This window comes from Nothobranchius furzeri, chromosome 7 (assembly GCF_043380555.1).
Source record: "Nothobranchius furzeri strain GRZ-AD chromosome 7, NfurGRZ-RIMD1, whole genome shotgun sequence".
NCBI lineage: Eukaryota > Metazoa > Chordata > Actinopteri > Cyprinodontiformes > Nothobranchiidae > Nothobranchius > Nothobranchius furzeri.
Window position 1 is genome coordinate 36,987,988 of NC_091747.1, and position 20,461 is coordinate 37,008,448.

General features: G+C 42.7%; 1 protein-coding gene across 1 annotated transcript in view; it reads left to right on the forward strand.

Moving 5' to 3' along the window:
• The window catches only part of LOC107382643 (uncharacterized), a 72,522-nt gene that overhangs the window by 38,763 nt on the left and 13,298 nt on the right, over nucleotides 1-20,461 (forward strand). The window contains exon 4 of the mRNA XM_015954867.3: nucleotides 17,543-17,661. Within this exon, the coding sequence (XP_015810353.3) occupies nucleotides 17,543-17,661 (119 nt within the window). The remainder of the gene's footprint in view (nucleotides 1-17,542; nucleotides 17,662-20,461) is intronic.

Here is a 20,461-nt window from a genome sequence, read left to right on the forward strand (position 1 = left end):
CAACTGTCCCTTTTTTACATGCAAAGTGTGCAAAGTTGCCAAAAATGTTGATTGCGGGCTGTTGATGTGACCCATCTGGTTCTGAAACGTTGCATTAGGTCTTTGCACGCTATTCCTCGCCACTCCCTTCTCAGCAGTACCCCCCACCCCCTTCTGTCACATGAGAAACAGTTGCAGCAGTGTTGCTGGATGAGGAGGATGTGGGTATTTTCTGTGTTTAATCTATGCGTGTGTAACAGGAGACTGCCTCCCTTCAACCTGTTGTGCAAGTTTTTATTAAATTCCTCCATATGAACACATTTGGGATTTAAAAGGCTGATCGTATATTTTTATAGTTGTGATTTAAATGAAATTAGTTGCTTCAAAATGATGGAAAAAAATCTATGTATAAAAGCCAAATGCAAGCTCTGGCCATTGTGTTTAACTGCAAAACCAATTTCTTATTTAAAAAAAAACTGCTTAATTTACTGCATATTTTTTGCAAAAGAAAGAAAATGCAGGTTTTTTGAGTTTGTTATGAGGATTTTAGAGATTAAAGCTGCTGAAACGTCTCCAAATCATTGATGTTTCTCTCCCTCTGCAGACATCCTGAAGCTATCCTACAGGAATTTCTGCATTTCTGCTCATAAATCAGACTCCAGCTGAAAAGTCAGGCAGAAATCTCTGGGAGACTGACCTGCAGAGTGTTGAACTGTTGCTTTGCTGCTTTCAAAATGACTGCATGCTCGTCATGCTGTTAGAATACTACTGGTGGTAAAACAGACTGAATTAACACAACATCTCATGTAGTTGTTTTTTTTTTAACTAAAATCCCAGTTAAGCAGAATATCTTATCTGCAAAACTTGACGTCTTTGTAGCCGGTACTTACAAACCAGGCCTTATGTGACCACTCATGATTGAATCTAGTCATGATGAAAGGACGATAAGTAATAATAAATGCTGATTACACAACCACATCACTATTGCGTATCTCCAGAATGACTGGACATTTTTCTGCCACAGCACCAGTTTGGTCTGAGAGGGGGAACTATGACTTCTTCAAGGAACCTCAGATGCAAGATTAAAAAACAACTTTCAAGAAAAATCTAAGTGATAACGTGGGGGTTTGGTTTAAATGCCTTATTTTGATGGTGAATAGATGCAATAAAAGATGTAAATGAGATTTTCTCATGAGTTTATTGCATCATTTAGACATGTCAGTCGTCGAAGCTGCAGCAAAGTTGTACAGAGTTTGAAAGTTAAGCAGCAGAGTGAAAGATCCAGAGGAACCAGGCGTGGGTCCCACAGGTCTCAGCCTCAGAGCAGCAGTGGTTTAAGCTGCTGTAACTGGTGCAAGGTGGAAACTGAAGCTCATTAGTGCAAAGACAGTAACTGAAGGGTTTGTTTGAGTCGCGTGCTGCACATTAAACTTCCAGCTTTTCCTTTTTTGGCTCCTGAAACAAAATATTTCTCAGAGATGAAATTTTCTGACGATGTGTTTTGATCTGAAAAGTTTTTACGACGTCACGTCTCTTTAGTCTCATTTCAACCTCCGGCTTGAAGACACACCGGGCTTACATGACGTCGTCATACATCACATCCAGCAGCTGAATTTATGAGAAACATGCATTTCAACAAATGAGGATAAACCAAGTGAATATTGTTCATTAACAATTCTAGAATTAATCTCCAGTATTTCCTCTGTAACTCTTTTTTACGTTGCTTCTGAATCACATAGAGGCTTCTTCATCAGCTACATTTTTACTGAAACACAAACATTAAAATACTAATTAGTCTTTTTTTTCCTGCCAAATCTCAAGTAAGAAAACTGAGATTGTCCAATTTAGTGTTTCTTATTGTTTTTGTTCTTATGTTTATTTAGGCCTGACATGTAGAATAGGCCATGTGAAGCTTTGAAATGCACATTTTAGGGTTTGTGTCAGTGGATGGTGACTTCTACACTCCTGACTCTTCTGTAGCCTTCGGCATAGATGCCCCGGAAAATTCTTCTATTTCCCTTAATCTACTATAATACACACACACATGCACGCTTGCACGCAAACACACACACTCACATTCTTGCCTCTGCTGCTGACTTGGCTTTCGTGAGAAGCAGTGTCATTTTAGCCACATGGTGATGGGATCATCGTGAGGATACACACGCACATGAAGGGGTAGAAAGTGAGACGGAGTTTTTGGGAATTAAAAAGTTCCTTTTATTAGACATTCCATTAGTCAGAAGAAAACCCATCAAATGATGAACCTCAAAATGTGAATACAAAAGCAACTGCCGTAAATCCTCTAATACAGGCCCGGGCCTGTATTAGAGGATTTACGGTATACACAAAACCAGCCCACTTGATTGCAAATGCATCTACATTATTTGTCTTATAAACTAAAATTCCTCACAAACTCACAAAACGACTAGTCTCTGAAGCAAATCAAGCACATTCCTTTGGTTCCTTCTTGAAACCTAACAGTAAATATTGTAGTCCCAAAGGGAAATACCAAAAGTATCTCAATAGATGACTTTTTAACTAAAAACGCAGAAAACTTTACTCCAAATCCGTCGAAAACACAATTTGGACTGGGACGTTCAATAAAAATGTGATGCAGTGTTTCCCCCTGGGATCAATAAGAATAGGAAACGATGATGTCAGGATTAAGGTGTGACAGGTGCCTGCTTTGTCTCGATTGGGGCTTGTACAGGGACTCCCAACAGCTTCACAGGGTGGAGCTGATTAAGGCTCAGTCCACCCTCACCTGCGCCAGAGTTTAAATTCAGAACCTTCATGTTGATATTATGCTTGATTTGTTCCACAAGACTTCCAAAAACAAGCTAGCTGTGGACTTGGTGGAACAGGAGAGACAGTCAGAGACATTTGAAATTACCACAACTGGTTTCTTTTTGCTAGTTTATTTTCTGTATGATTTACAGAGAAACGTTGAAATTTGCTTTGGTAAGTTTAATATTTTTAAGCCTATTTTAGAGACAAATATATCTTGTTTTGTTTAGGAAGGTGTACATAAAAAAGTTCAGGATGCTAAAAAATACAGTTTTCTAAGAAAAACAAGCATGTTTTTGCTATTTAAGTTTTCTGATTCCCACAATACACCTATCAAGATCGACAGGCAGATTGGTGCTACGTCTGCAAGGATGTGGGCGTTGTACTGGTCTGTCGTGGTGAAGAGAGTACTGACCGGTTGATCTACGTTCCTACTCTCACCTATGGTCACGAGCTTTGGGTAGTGACCGAAAGAACAAAATCACAGATACAAGCGGTTGAAATGAGTTTTCTCCACAGGGTGGCTGGGCTCTCCCTTAGAGATAGGATGAGTAGCTCAGTCATCCGGGAGGGGCTCGGAGTAGATCTGCTGCTCCTTCACATCGAGAGGAACCAATTAATGCGGCTCAGGCATCTGGTTAGGATGTTTCCTGGATGCCTCCCTGGTGAGGTTTTCCAAGCACGTCCAACCGAGAGGAGACCCAAAGGAAGACCCGGGACATGCTGGAGGGACGATGTCTCTCAGCAGGCCAGGGAACGCCATGGGATTCCCCACGGGAGAGTTGGCTCAAGTTGCTGGGGAGAGGGAAGTCTGGGTTAGGGTTAGCGAAGCCTCTCTGCTTAGGCTGCTGTCCCCAAGACCCGGCTCCTGATAAGCACACGAAAATAAAAATATGGATGTATCATGATGTCAAAGCGTTGAACTATCCCTTTAACGTAGATGAGTCACAGCCACAAACCTATGACTGAACTGTAACAATACTGTGCAATAATTTGTATATAACACTTACTGTCCATATGTACATAGCACTGCAGAAGTGTCCCCCCCCAAGTATGTTTGTATTACACTGAGTAGGAGATGCTCTGTATCTCACTTTACACCTGTATAGTGACAATAAAGGCATTCTATTCTACACACACACACACACACACACACACACGCACACACGCACACGCACACGCACACTCACACACACACACTCACACACACACACACACACACACACACACACTCACACACACACTCACACACACACACACACACACACACACACACACACACACACACACACACACACGACACATACACACAATAATTTTTTATTTTCTATTTTATCACTGCTGTTGTTTTTCTGATGTTTTTATTGGTTAGAGGTATTTGCCCTGATCTTTATCATGTTGTACAGCGCTTTGTGATTTATATCTGTGAAAGGCGCTATATAAATAAACTTTTACTTACTTACTTACTTACACACACACACACACACACACACACACACACGCACGCACGCACGCACGCACGCACGCACGCACACACACACACACACACACACACACACGCACGCACGCACGCACACACACACACACTGTGAACACATAACACCTCTCTAGTGTCTACTGACTGACAGGATAATGTTGTTCATGCATAAGACATGATTAGCATCACTCGATCTCCTCAAACTGAACACATAACTTCCGAACATCCATTTAATCACACATCCATCCGTTTTCTGGACCTGATGCATTCTATGTACACACATATTGACTTTTATTTGTTTTGCCTTTTCTCAGACACTGTGTTAACTGAAACGATGCTTACAGTAATTCTAATGATTGGAGGAGAAAACTCTCCCAAATAACAAACCGTTGGGGACACAAATACATGGTGTGGGTGTGGAGGTTAAAAACAATTTGCAAAGGGTTTCAAAAGGGATATGTTTGCCATAATAATGTGCAAAAATAATCGTATGTTTGTTTTTAAATAGATTACTAAACACTTTAGTTTATGGCATGTTTTAGAGTCACAGGTGAGCTGCAGATGAAAAATCCCACACATTAAAAATATCACAAAAATAGGTTTTTATCATCTAAAGAACATGGCCAGAGTCCGCCCCATTCTCTCTCAGGCCAATACGGAGATGCTGATGCATGCTTTTATCACCAGTAGGATAGACTACTGCAATGCCCTGCTTTCTGGTCTTCCCAAAAAGAGCATCTCAGGCTTACAAATTTTACAAAATTCGGCAGCACGTGTCCTGATGAAGACCAGGAGGCGGGAGCACATGACACCGGTTTTAGAATCATTGCATTGGCTCCCCGTATGTTTCAGGATAAATTTTAAGGTTCTTCTAATGGTTTTTAAGTGTCTTAATGGTCTTGGGCCTTCTTATCTATCAGAACTGCTTTTACAATATGAACCCTCGCGGCCTCTGCGCTCCTCTGGCAGGCGTCTCCTGGTCATCCCTAAAGTCAGGACACAAACTCACGGCGAGGCGTCCTTCCAGTGTTATGGCCCTCGCCTCTGGAACGAGCTGCCAGAGGACCTCAGGGCCGCAGAGAACGTTCATGTTTTTAAGTCAAGACTCAAGACCCATCTTTTTAGGTTAGCTTTTATCTAAATATTTACTACAGTTTTATTTCTCATTTTACATGATTATATTTTATTACTTGCTTTGCATGTTCTATATGATTATATTTTAGCACAGTTTTATTATTTAAATTATTATTTTACTGTCTATGATTTTATTTATTACTTATTTTCTAATTGTTGTCATTTATATTAGCTCTTTTATTACATTTTTACTCATTTTAATCCAGTGTTTCCTCTGTGGGGGCCCTCTGCCCCGGGAGCGGTGGTCGACTGTAGCTTCCTGGGCGCTCTATAGGTGGGGGTCTATGCTCCCCCTCCACTGAGCGCCCTGACTTAGTGTGGAAGACCTGATGCTGCCGGGACAGACGGCTCCTCTGATGGCGTTTCCTTGCGTTACCATACTTGGCTCATCTGGACTCAGCCTAATATAATTTTTACTCGTGTGTGTGTGTGTGAGTCTGTGTGTGTGTGCGTGTGATTGCATATGTTTGTTAATGTTTTTAACCTGTTATAGGAATCTGGGGTCATTTTGTAAAGCACTTTGAATAACACTTTGTTTGAAAAGCGCTTTAGAAATAAAATTTGATTGATTGATCGATTGATTGAAAACACAAGCAGCTGCTTGTTGTGAGATTTATGTACGGTATGCTATTCAGGAAAAAGGCATCAACTCTCATTACTTATCAGGCAAATGTAAACCTTAGTAAGAATAATAATTTAGTCTGATTTGGGATTAAAATCCTGAAAGAACCAAATGCATTTTATAATTTGTTCTGTATTTCAGACGCAAAACAGCAGTTTAAGGGAAACTTATAGAAACTCTTTCATTAGAAAGCGGAAGTACACATTGTTGTAATGTCCAGCAATGGTCAGTTTTCACCTACAGATTGACCTACATGCCACCGATCATCTGCAGACATAAATTCCATTCTCTAAAGGGGATTTTACATCCTAGCTTCCAACAAACCCAGAAGGATACTGCAGCCTTGTTGACATTTCAGGAGGAACAAGATGTCAGGCTGTGTTCCCAAACAAAGCCTTCTTTTGGTAACATCGTGTCACACCCTGTCCTGTCTCCCCATTTGGTTCAGCCTACGTCTCTGTTGATTGCTCCCACCTGCCTCTCGTTTCCCAATCACCCAAGCTCCCGGCCCTCTTGTATTTAAACCTCTCCAGTTCTGTGTCTCTTGTTGCCTCATTGTTTCCATGTCAGCGTGTTTCTCATTAAAAGACCTTACCTGTCCCAGTTTGTCTACCTGCCTGATTCCTCCCCAGCGTTTGGATCCTCACCTCCGCTCCACTCGCCGGCTCGTCGTGACACACCGCAGGATTGCTCACTCTCTGAATAAAGTGACTATTTTCAGCTCATATTAGTTAATCAATTGTGGGATGAAATGAACAATATTAGTTGATGAATAATAATAATAATGTTTTGATTAATCTGTGCTTAAATTACTGAAGTTTGAAATGAATGTTAATGAATGTTATTATTACATTGAAAGATTTATATATCAGTACTGTTTGATATGACAAGTGAATCATTATCTGCACTAACCCCGGGTTTCCACCGGAGTCATCAGCAGCACGTTACTGCAGCAGCACGTCTTGCTCGCGTAAACTGCTGCTTGGCCCTTCCCACGAGACGCGAAGCAGCAGGAGAGCAGCTGTCACCGACAGAGCACGAAGTCACACGAGTGACTTCGTCAGTAAACACAACAACAAGCAGGAGAAAATTACAACATGGTTTGTGTTTTATGTTCTGTCCGTTTTATAATCGCCAATACGGACCTGAAAAACAAAGGAGACCGCTAGCTAGGTGATAACTTCTCACGGGGACGCACAGTTAGTAACCTTTTTTAAAAGTAAAGCGACCGGAAGGCAGTACGTTCTTTATTCTGAAAATCTCGGTAGCTTCTCTCCATTTCCGCGTCCGATTTCCTGTCTTTCCTTCCCCAAAAATATCGAACTTGACCCGTTTCAGAGGCGTCGCGCGTAGAAAATAGAACCGGCGCTTAAAGGCCGCGACATGCTGCTCCTGAGACGCAGCCGACTCGCGCTGCTGACGGCTGCTGACGGCTCCAGTGGAAAAGGTTCTGTTGACCACAGCGGTTCCTATCAGCAGCTATGACGTGCTGCTGCAGTAACGTGCTGCTGACGGCTGCTGTGGAAAGCCGGGGTCAGACACAAGGTTCATTAGAGATAAATTAAAGTTAAGCGTCATGACACATAGATATTTTCTTAGCCACAAATCAGAGCACACTGTATCTGAAAGAAGGCGTGATGTTCTGAGGTTTGCTTGTTAACACCCCTTAACATGGCATGTTCCCATTGGCCAAGAAATCATAATATGAGAATATTAAAACAGAGCTCACTTGACGGTGAGTCAGTTCTAGAGAAAGCTATGGACAGGCCATACGGAGCGAACCCTCTTTAACCCAGAGCATTTTTGACAAGCTGTCAAAAACCCTGCTACATGCTGAAGCTGACACAGCAAACGGTTCCTGCAGAACAAAGCTGATACAGTTCTGACTCCCTAAGAGTCCTTCTAGATGCAAACGATTTAATCTATCTGTTGTGACTCGGAAACATCTCTGGACTGGAGAGTCGGTGCTGCGGTTAATCTACCAAACCTCGGTGCCCAGCGGTCATCCGACCTCCCTGACCTCCGGATCCGTGAAGAGGGTCTCCAAAGAAAGGGTGAGGTAGACACAGATTGTGTCTGATGCCGTTTTGATAAGAACCAACTTCATAGTTTAATGCTAGATACAAGGTTCTGATAAACACACACCATTAAATCACCATACATCACATCCCATCCACTTCGATTCATCCATCACAGTAGTCTTGGTTAACTTGTCATGTTTTTATTTGTTTAGAAAATAAATTTCTTACATTTTATAAACCTGACTGTCTGAACTGAGACGAAGTGTGTTTGATCCCTGAAAAAGCAAATAATCCTAGAATCTTCTGATTAAACATCCAAAGGCCAAGCAGGTTGATATTCTACAGGTGCTGGCCAGTAAATTAGAATATCATCAAAAGGTTGAAAATATTTCAGTAATTCCATTCAAAACGTGAAACTTGTACATTATATTCATGCAATGCACACAGACCAATGTATTTCCGATGTTTATTACGTTTAATTTTGATATTTATAGGTGACAACCAATGAAAACATCAAATCTGGTATCTCAGAAAATTAGAATATTCTAAAGGCCAATGAAAAAATGTTTGTTTCTCTAATGTTGGCCAACTGAAAAGAATGAACATGAAAAGAATGTGCATGTATAGCACTCAATACTTAGTCGGGGCTCCTTTTGCCTCAATAACTGCAGTAATGCGGCGTGGCATGGACTCGATCAGTCTGTGGCACTGCTCAGGTGTTATGAGAGCCCAGGTTGCTCTGATAGTCGTCTTCAGCTCCTCTGCATTGTTGGGTCTAGCGTATTGCATCCTCCGCTTCACAATACCCCATAGATTTTCTATGGGGTTAAGGTCAGGCGAGTTTGCTGGCCAATCAAGGACAGGGATACCATGGCCCTTGAACCAGGTGCTGGTGGTTTTGGCACTGTGTGCAGGTGCCAAGTCCTGTTGAAAGGTGAAGTCTGCATCCCCATAAAGTTGGTCAGCAGCAGGAAGCATGAAGTGCTCTAAAACTTCCTGGTAGACGGCTGCATTGACCCTGGACCTCAGGAAACAGAGTGGGCCAACACCGGCAGATGACATGGCACCCCACACCATCACTGACGGTGGAAACTTTACACTGGACCTCATGCAACGTGGATTCTGTGCTTCTCCGCTCTTCCTCCAGACTCTGGGTCCTTGATTTCCAAAAGAAATGCAGAACTTGCTTTCATCAGAAAACATAACTTTGGACCACTCAGCATCAGTCCAGTCCTTTTTGTCCTTGGCCCAGGCGAGACGCTTCTTGCGCTGTTTCATGTTCAAGAGTGGCTTGACACACGGAATGCGACACCTGAATCCCATGTCTTTCATGAGTCTCCTCGTGGTGGTTCTTGAAGCGCTGACTCCAGCTGCAGTCCACTCTTTGTGGATCTCCCCCACATTTTTGAATGGGTTTGTCGTCACAATTCTCTGCAGGGTGCGGTTATCCCTAGAGCTTGTACACTTTTTTCTACCACATTTTTTCCGTCCCTTCGCCTGTCTGTTAATGTGCTTGGACACAGAGCTCTGCGAACAGCCAGCTTCTTTAGCAATCACCTTTTGTGTCTTGCCCTCCTTGTGCAAGGTGTCAATGATTGTCTTTTGGACAGATGTTAAGTCAGAAGTCTTCCCCATGATTGTGGTGCCTTCAAAACAAGACTGAGGGACCTTTTAAAGGCCTTTGCAGGTGTTTTGAGTAAATCAGCTGATTAGAGTGGCAGCAGGTGTCTTCTATATTCAGCCTTTTCAGAATATTCTAATTTTTTGAGATACCAAATTTGGAGTTTTCATTAGTTGTCACTTATGAATATCAAATTTAAATGTAATGAACATTGGAAATACATTGGTCTGTGTGCATTGCATGAATATAATGTACAAGTTTCACGTTTTGAATGGAATTACTGAAATATTTTCAACCTTTTGATGATATTCTAATTTACTGGCCAGCACCTGTATATTTATATAGAATATCACAGTTTATTGGTCATTAGTAAAGGTAATATATTAAGCTTAAAAGCAACAACATTTACCCTCTACATTGTTAACAAATGCATGGAGACATTTGCATAAATATGCAGAAAAAAACTGATTTTTGTTGTTTTAGTCACTTTAAAGTAACACCCAACAGATAAGATGTTAACACACTTCATTTCTGCCTTGTTTGGTTTTCCGCTAAAAGTTGTCTGATGGCACAAATGTCTCTGTGACAAATGAAATGTCAGTGGCAGACCAAGCAGTGTGTTTTGTACACATTTGCACACTTTTACGCTATTATCTTTGATTAAATTTCTTCTATTTGCAGCAATTTCGTTATTTTCTGCAATCGGACTCAATTCCTGACCTTTCACTGCCATCAGGCATGACGTTGCCTCCCTGTTTGGCTGCGACATCCATCATCTTTAAACACATTTGTACTGAGTATAAATTATCCTAACAGTCAAAATTAAGTTTACCACCAAATGTAGGGAGAATGCATGGATATTAAATCCAGACTTGAGTCTCTAACTGTTATATTGAACTTTGTTGGTGGAGTGTTTTGGCACGCGGCGCAAGAAACCAGAATTTCTCCAAAGGGGAACTGGAATCTGACTTGTCAACTACCATTGTCGTTATATTTTCTCCTCTCCTTTCATGTTCGGCAGGATGAAAACATGAGGATCGTAAACCTGTAATTACCTGTAATCACCCCTGCAGGTCACCTGGCTTTTTCTTTAGCAAGAAAAGCAGCTATTTCAAAGGTGCTGTCAGTTATGAATGCCTGCCAGTGCTTAAAGTGTTAAAGAATGAATGAGTGAATGAAGCTCTTAGTGTTTATTCTGGTTGAGCCTTTTTTTAATTAATTGTTTGGGTCAGATCTCCTACATTGACGTAGCAGCATGTTCACTTGTTCATGCTTTCATCAGAGCCCATGAATAATCATTAACAATCATTAACATGAACAACTTGAAGCTTTAATCTTTATGGTGTCATTTCAGCTCCTGCGTGTTTTCTGAAAGCTTGTAAAAACTAAGATGTGTAAAAATAGAAAAGCTGAGCTTTTTTAGGCCAGATGGGATTCCTGATTGCACGTTTTATTAACCACCAGTTGTTGAGCGCAGCAGGCTCAAAACACTCTGATCAAAACAGGAATTCAAGGGAAAGTTATTTATAGAAGAAGCATGTCAACAAACTCCAGCGCCTCCGAGTGTTTTGCAGAAATGCTGTGAATCTGAGATGTGAGCGATGCACGTCTCTGCATTTGTGCCAAAAAGACATTATTGCATCATGAAATTTTATATATAACTTGTTTAAAATGCAAATATATAAGTTTCAGTCATTTATCTTTTGTGTAAAAATACATCCAGACACAGATGTGTGAAATGCAAAATGAGGCAAAAAAGATGCAACGAATGGCGACGATGTTGGAAGTGAGCTTCTACCATCTAACATACATTCACTCTATGTGACTCACTGTGAAGGCTGCATCTTTCTGCCTTCAGGCGGCGTTGAACACATGAAGTATATGCGGCTGTTGTGACGCAGCGGAGTTGGGCCTGACTCGAATGAAGGCCAAGGTCGGTGCTGCGGCCGGTGGAATGCGTCACATCCAGAGGGACTCTGAAACCGGAGCGTCTTGTTGTTCTTCATTTAGAAGACGTTCATTTGGGTTTAAGTCAAATAAAAATCTATCCTGCTTAACTGGCTCATCTCACGCAACCCGCGTCTGGATGCCGCCTGTGTTTGAGCACACAGCCTCCAGCTATTAGCGTTTTGCTAGTTTTTCTAATTGTCTGTGTAAATATTGCGCTGCATCGAGTTCATGTGGTTCACTCTGACAGCGTTTGAAAAGCAGAGTTCAGGAGTGGCTCAGCTTGTGTGCTGCTCTTTGATTGGATTAATCAGAAAAACATTTTCCTTCCAAACACACAAAACACATGTTCTGCAATCAGTCATGAATTCTATTTATAGACACAAGAACATGACTTTTAAATTATGATTGCTGCTAGTGTGTTTGTGAGGACTGCGTGGCACCAGTTTAACGATGCTCAGCGAAGCCACGTACAGTAGCAGTATGAGTTGCCTTTCAAGTCTGTTATGCCTCGAGCCTCGAGTGCTTAGACGTATTACGCGTGTAGAACATGGGGACTGGTGCATCTGCCTGCCAATCACAACAAAGACGAGGAAAAATCGAGTTCACCTTCAGATCTTTGATCTGCATTCCCATTTGCGTTGTCATAATATCACTTCCCTTCTACTTCAGGCCTTTGTTGGTCTTCTGTGCAGGAATCAGGATTTTTCTCCTGCTCTAGAGATTAGGTTTCCCCGTCGCAGCTCTAACCCCCGCAAACATCACTCACTCACATCATAATCTCCTCTGAAAGATGAATATTTGTAATTCCTGCCTCGCCTCCAACCGAAAGCACTTTTGGTGGATGCTGTTTTGTCAACAGACAAAGGGAATTTCTCTAAATCATTTCATCCCTCGACGTGTAATCACATCAGGAGAAAAACTAAACACTCTCATCCGAAAACAATATGGGAAAGATTAGAATGAACATTAATGCTGGTATGTAGGCTGATTGAGGATTGACTCGGTCCGGTGCAACGCTCAAAAATTCTGGCCCTGTCGGTTTGGAGAAAAAAGGGAAAATTTTAGAACAAAAAAAGGTTCTTATGCTGTAAAAACATGAAGAAAAAAGGGAAGTGGCACAGGTTGGATTTGGACGGGCCAAGATCCGGACATTTGATCTGTAATGAAATATTAGCTTCCATTACAGTGCAGGCTCGAGCTTTTTTCTCGCTAGGCACCATTGAGTGCTTGCCAGCAGTCATCAATATTTAACAGCTGTTGCTATTATGAAATTCTTTATGGGTTAATGTGGCTCGCCGGTTTGCACGCAAGGCCTTGGCTGTCAGCCAGCAGGCTGTCAGGAGGAGGGGGGCAGATTGACAGACGGCTTGCTCGCGTGACAACCGGCCCTTGATCAGCCAGCTCCTCTCTCTCTCTGTGTGTGTGTGTGTGTGTGTGTTGGTATTGCTCTCGCTGCTGTGGATTTCCTGTGCCTGCAGAGAGAGGAAGGCACAGAAGTAGAGAGCTGAGGGAAGGGGGCGGGGCTAGGCAAAGGAGGTGGCCGTGAGCCAGCCAAACCTCAACACACACAAACACACAGTTTTCTCTGCACTCACGCGAGCCTTGAGGGAGGGGAGGGACTGCTGTGCTGCTCGGCACTCGCGTTCAAACGTTTCTTTACAAGTTGCAGCTGAGGATCAGCTGCCAAAAGATGGCAGCCATGCTGCTCTAATCAGAGAGACATGAAGAGCCTGGACACGGGACATGACTGTGGTCTCACGCAGGAGACGCTTCATCTTCTGAAATGTTTACTGTGGAAGAACACTTTCAACAGCAGGGATAGAAACCGCAGGGGCGTGCCCAGATCTTTTAAAATGGGGTGGCACTTCTTTATGCATGGGTGACACCAATGGTTATGATTTTTTTTCTACCTCAAGCATTTTGTAGACAAGTCTATTTAATGGGAATTCAGTGGGGTGGCCAATCAGATTCCAAGGGTGGCATGTGCTACCCCAGGCCACCCCCTGGACACGCCCCTGAGAAACCGATCACTAAACTAAAGGCACTTGAAAAGGGTCTTTAAAAAATGGCCCATTTACACAGTTTGATAACAATAATAAAGACACGTTATAGACCCAGTTCGAGTATTTTGGTCATTCTTATGAATCCTTCACTGCTCTGTTACTTTAATATTATTGGATTATTATTATTATATTAATATAGTGGTCATTTTTCAGCATGAACTCTGTTTAGCAGCATTAAAGGTGGGTGATAATGTTTTTGCCTGCATCTACAAGTCCATTTTTACATCTTTTATTGTTACTTTGGGTTTTACAGGAGGAAGTGGCTTTTGAGGCTGGGTGGGGTGTAGAAAAGAGACAAAAACCCCTCAAAGTTCTCCGCTTGCTCCACAAACACACCTCAACCCCGCTCCATCAGAAAATGTGACGTCCAGCTTTTTTATGAACTAATCAAAGTCATCTGGTATCGTCACGTTTCATTAATATTCATCTGGTTTTATAAACCCCGAGTCAAGTTTTACTGTAAAATGAACTGTAACTCAACAAGTGGTGGTCGTGATGTTCTGTGCATTCAGTGGAAAGACAGTCATTGGCTCATGAAGGGAACTGGACACTTTCAACCTCACCCTTTTGGCAGCGTCTACATCCCGCTACTTGTCACTTTTTACCTAACACCCTGTCCTCACACCGAGCACATAAACGCCTCGCCATTACCTCCTCTGTTTTCCTTTTTGAGCAGAGACGGAGAAAATAGAGGCAAAGAAAGCAAACCCCAAGACGCGGATGTCAACGAATAAAGCCTGCATTGTCGGCAGAGGAAGTGCCGGTGCCGATAATTAATCATCCCGTATGTTTGTCTTTCCTGACGCTGCATCCTCTCCAAAAGCTGCCATAAGAGAGAAAACAAAAATATATGAGGCGATGAAGGAGGAAAACGAAGACGGTTATTAGACTCATTTCCTTTCCGCAATAGTTTCCACTGGATGGGTGATATTGTGGTGATTGAGCAGTTTCAATAGAGACGGGAGGTGTCTGGTGCTGTTTGTATGTGTTCTCACTTACTGTGAGTGATGACTAAACATTTAACGTAAGCACTGGCTTTCGGAGCCTGTTGGAGCTCATTTGTGACACAAACTGCTTTAAATTGTGAAGAAAAGCTGATTTCAGTTGTAAACTTACAGATAGAATATAAAAGTATTAACTTTGCCCTGCGTCATGAAACCAAACAGCTCAAGAGATGAGAAGGAGCACCGAAGACGCTTGAGGAAGAGGAGAATGTAGCGAGGAGACAGTTGAGGGTCAAAGGGTGAGAAACTGAAGCCATAATGAGGTTATTCGGTGTGGGCAGCGGGGGGACAGAGCAAAGCGTCAGGAGCCATATATACTCACCGATGGTGACGTTTTACGTATTGAAGCACATAAACTGCGCATGTGTGTTGCGTGACTAATCTGTGTTTGCAACAACGAGCGATGAAGCGCAGGGCTGATCTCTGGGAGCGAGCCACATGCCCCCAGTCAGGACGGCCATGAGGCCAACACACAAACATGGCTGCAACACAAACGTCAGCAGGAAACACGTGACAGCTCAGCTTGCCCTACACACACACACACACACACACACACACAGGCTTCGCTCCGAGCAGGTAGACACACTCAGACGTTGTTACTTTAAGAGAAACGGAACTGTTGGGATAATTTATAGATACTCATCCTTTTTTAAAGAGCAGAATCCACAAAGAAGTAGAAGACAGAAGGTAGTTTTAGACCCGTGTGTGTGTTTGCTGTGCAGGAAGAAATGTGTCTTTTCTAAACAGTTTTAACCCTTTCATGACTCTGGTCACTGCAATGGACCGCTCAAAGATAAAACAGTAAATTGTGCATGAAAGCGTTGAAGAAATCTGAAAACGTGACTTCTCTATAGTGATAACTGCATTTTAATGAGCTCAGTAGATTTTCTCATTGTCATGTATAATCATTTGTCTTGTTTTTTATCCACAAGCCCATGATCGGTGATAACGGGTTCCTATAGAACAGGGGTCCTCAATTATAATGGTCCGAGGGCCACTCACAAAAAGAGGGTGTGGGGGATGGGGGGGGGGGGGGGTAGGGGGCGGGGGGGGGGGGGTGCTCCTGCTGTTTGGATCGATGGCTGTAATGCACATGTTTATTATGTTTATGTTTATTCATTTAGCAGACGCTTTTATCCAAAGCGACTTACAATTTATAACCTGTAGGGCATGTTGTGATCTGTGGGGGAAACCGGAGTACCCGGAGGAAACCCACGCATGCATGGGGAGAACACGCAACTCCACGCAGAAAGGCCACAGCCGAGTTTTCGAACCTGCAACCTTCGTGCTGCGAGGCAACAGTGCTAACCACTGCACCACTGTGCAGCCCACATAACACACAAGCTTGCAATATAAAGCAGGACAACACCTGTCCCCCTCCAGCTCGGCTGTGTGACTGCACTAACCTGTCCTGTGTGACCCTCACCATGTGACCCTCATGTCCATGCTGTCTCTGGAGGAGCAGATAGGAGACAAGATCTCCTGTAACTTAAAATGAACCAAAGCTTCCTCCCAGTTTTTCTCTAAGCTGAATTTAACATCAGTTTATCTTCATGAAACAAAGTATAAAGTGGAACAAAAACTTCTATCTTCTATTTCTCTCTCCTTTTAACTTCTCCGTGTCCCTAAATAAGAGAGACAGATGATTACGCTGCAGCTGCCGTCACTGACCCCGCCCCCTGCCCAAGAGGATCTCCCGACATCACAGCACTCGGTCTGACTGAGCGCTTCCAGGAGAAACAATAACGAAATTATGAAAATAAAAACGTGTGTTTGGAGGAGCGTCCTCTGATCCTCTCTCTTGTGTGAGCAGACAATCTCTCTCTCTCTCTCTCTCTCTCTCTCTCTCTCTCTCTCTCTCTCTCTCTCTCTCTCTCTCTCTCTCTCTCTCTCTCTCTCTCTCTCTCTCTCTCTCTCTCTCTCTCTCTCTCTCTCTCTCTCTGTCACTGATCGAGTGAGCGGAGCGCGCAGCGCGACAACCCGTGCAATTAACATAATTCACGGCCCAAATCCAACAGAACCCATCGGGCTGATTCGGTTCGGGTTCGGTCTCAGGTTACAACTCCAGAACTCAGCCCTGCAGAACCACATAAAGGCAGACCAACGTTTCCCACCCGGTAAATGTGGAGAACACCCGCTCTGACAGATGTGGATGCTACGCTGGTGCCGCCGTTAAAATAACAAAACTACATTCCTCTATAATTGATTATGGTACTCTTCTGATGCAGAATCATTTAACATCTCATGCATTGATTATTTGATTATTTTCCTCAGCTCTATCCTAAACCTCCTGGTCGGCCATCGGGGGTGGGGGTGGGGGTGCGCGCGGGGTTTGTGGGCCACAAACGCTAATTGAGTATCACTGCTTTAGAAGGTTATGTTTGTCCTGAGCAACACAAGCATCCCAGCCTGACTTTGGTGTCTGCTTCTCCTTCCGTGACCATCACATGTGCTTATCTCACATAAGGAATCCTGCAAAGTAGTAAAACCCTCCAGTGTTTTGTTCTTTTAGACTAGTCCACCTCACATTACTATCTGGCATTTATAAAAGTGCGGAAAGTAGACTGATACAGTTAATGAGTCCTCCAAATGTCTGAGTCCTGATCCAGCTCCTTCACTGACCCACCAGAGGCCAAAAGAGAATCCATAGAGGGTTTTGAAAATAAATAAATTATAAATCTCTACGTTCCTCAAGCTGATCTGATGGTTAATATTCCGATCATGTTTTAGACCTTGCATGGTGTTTTTTTTCTGGCAAGCAAGATCATTTAAACGGTTTAACTGATGAAAAATCAACACTTTCATCTCGGATGTTGTGTACAGGAACATGCTATTTGTTTATAGTCCCATATGGCAATCTATTTACCCTTTTTCCTTTTTACAGCGAGTCAAGACAAGACTTCCAGGAAGCACATCACCAGCACAGCATCCTCTAACCCTGAACCCAGGAAAGAGAACCTTCCACTAGGCGCCACCATCAACGAAAGCAGCCTCCTCCTGGAAGTAAGAAACCATATGACCTGGATGTGTGTGCGTGTGTGTGTGCATGTGATCTCAAATCTCTTAAACAGAGGAGGTCATCTGTAAACAAAAACCTTAAAGTTCACTTTACTGGTGATGGTGAAACACACCATCAGCTATCACACACTCACACACACACGTCTGTGAAACGCTCTCCTCCACGTCTGTAAGGAGGTTTGTCTGAGCGAGCTGACCTTTGAACTTCCCAGTGTAGCTTTGGTGTTGCGTGACACACGAGGAGAAGACGGTGGTGTCGGAGCTGACGGAGGCCAAGAGAACTGTCTGAATGCATGTGGTCATGTGTGAAAGTGAGATCAAGTCTGTCAACAATAACGTTTGTTTTTCAGCCACTTGACCTCAGACCACTGATGAGGTTTAGCAGCAGACTCATAAATAGGAATTTCATTTATTCACTTTTGGATAAAACAGTATGACAAAAGTGTTCCACCTGCTCTGAGTCACATGTAAACACATGAAGGTGAAGTCCAGGTTGTTTTTTCACCACACAGGGGTTCCAGTTGTCTCCAGTTACTATCCACGAGTGAGAACATGTGCTAAATGTGAAGTGGCTTTGCAGATATTGCAGATATTTGGTGCCGAGGGACGTCAATAGGTGCATGTTTCCATTACCTAAAGGTTTCAGTATGCAAGGAAATGAGGCAAATGTTGAGAAGACATCCAAAATCAGCGTGTTGCAAGGGGCTGCCAATATTAGTATTAATACCTTCATGTTGTTATTTTACTTTTTTATAACAAGATCTGTTTGTGTTGGATGCACCTGCCACTTTTGAGGAATATGATCAAATAATGATTGTTTTCAGCAGTCCTTACTGCCTCTACAGGGCTGATGTATTCCACCTTAATAAACAAGTGTCCCTTTAACAGTCGGTAACAGGAAAAGAACAAATTCACTGTGTTCGTCTGTAGAAAGATTTCCAGGCATTTCCTTTAGAAAAGCAACCAGCACACACACACACACACACACACACACACACACACACACACACACACACACACACACACACACACACACACACATACACACGCACACATGCACACACGCACGTACACACACACACATGCATGCACGCATACACACACACTCACACACACACACACACACACACACACATACACGCACGCATACACACACACACACACACACACACGTGCACACATGGCACGTACACACACACACGCACACCTACTTTGGCCTGCACAAACTCTTTCAGATTGAAATCTGACACCTATTTGTTCCAGAAAAATTAAAACCATTAAAGTACAAGAATTTTTTATTTCAATGACTTGGAAGTAAAATTGAGGGGCGAGTTCTCTTGCTGCATAAAGGATTCAATCCAGAATAAAAAGTGATTTGTTTTCTATCCAAAAACCAACATAACATTATTATACAGGTGAGACTCAAAAATGAGATTATAGTGCAAAAGTTAACTAACATCAGTAGTTAAACTTAGACTGAGAGACCATCTAAAGGCTCAGGAACTCTCTGCAGGTGTTCTGGATTCATTAGCTGACTAGAGTGTGCCACTCTAGAATATTGAACCTTTTCACAATATTTTAATTGCCTGAGATTTTGAACTTGAAACATCAAAATAACAAATAAAGGCTTGAAATATTTCACTTTGTATGGAATGATTTCAGCTTTTCTGTTAAACTTGGGCAAAAAAAATTATTGTTTATCATAATGTTGGCATTGGCATCAACACCCACTGCTCTCAAGTGTGTGTGTGTGTGTGTGTGTGTGTGTGTGTGTGTGTGTGTGTGTGTGTGTGTGTGTGTGTGTGTGTGTGTGTGCGTGTGCGTGTACATATGCGTGTGTTTTGGGGGTCACTGGGGGGACATGTGCCAGCAGTTGAACATGTCAAACATTGTTTGCATCATAACAACTGAGCGCCTGCTCTGTCTTTCAGCATCGTTTCCTCTTTTCTTCCACATAAACTTTTGTTTTGATACCACAGCTGTAAAGGTTATGTCTCCCTCCTCTATATCATGACTCTATGACAGTTAGTTGCCATAATTCGCTGTGGTCACGCAGACTTAACAGATGACCGAGCATGAACACGCGTGCAGAACAGCAATCATATCATCCTCAGGTGTTTAAGTGTGAAAGTAGAGATCACAGAGGCGTACGTAAATCAGCCCCCCCCCCCACACACACACACACACACACACACAGACACACACACACGCGCACCAGGAAAGTCCTGCATGCACTTCTTCTCCATAAAACGAGGTGGCAGACTCCAGCAGCAGTCACGCTAGTCATTTATTGTCACGCTACGACCGCTGAGCGAATTCTTCCACAAATCATCTCTGTGAAGTTTGTTCTTCCTCTTTTACTTCGCCATCTTCCGATCTTTATTCATTTACCGGAGTTTTTGTTTTTTCTTCATCCGAACCTGTCATCCTTTGTGTTAAACAGGGAAGGTGAAAATGATAGTCCTACAGTTGTTTATTACTAACAAGAGGATCTACGCAGACTAAAGTTTTTCTGTGTTGATAGAAACATCAAAGTGTGTGTCACCCATATGATGAGCTTACTTTGCACACCAGTTATCTAAATCTGAGGAGAAAACACACCCAAAACTTATTCTGAAGCAGCTGATTAAATATAAATTCACTGTTTTATTTGGCACACTCTGAAACACAACCATCTGTTAGTTATTGTCCCGTCTTTTGTTCCACTTTCATGCTTATTTTCTGTTCCAAGGATTCTGGAAAGAATTTTATAATTTCTCTCCATTTTACATCTGCACCAGCCATA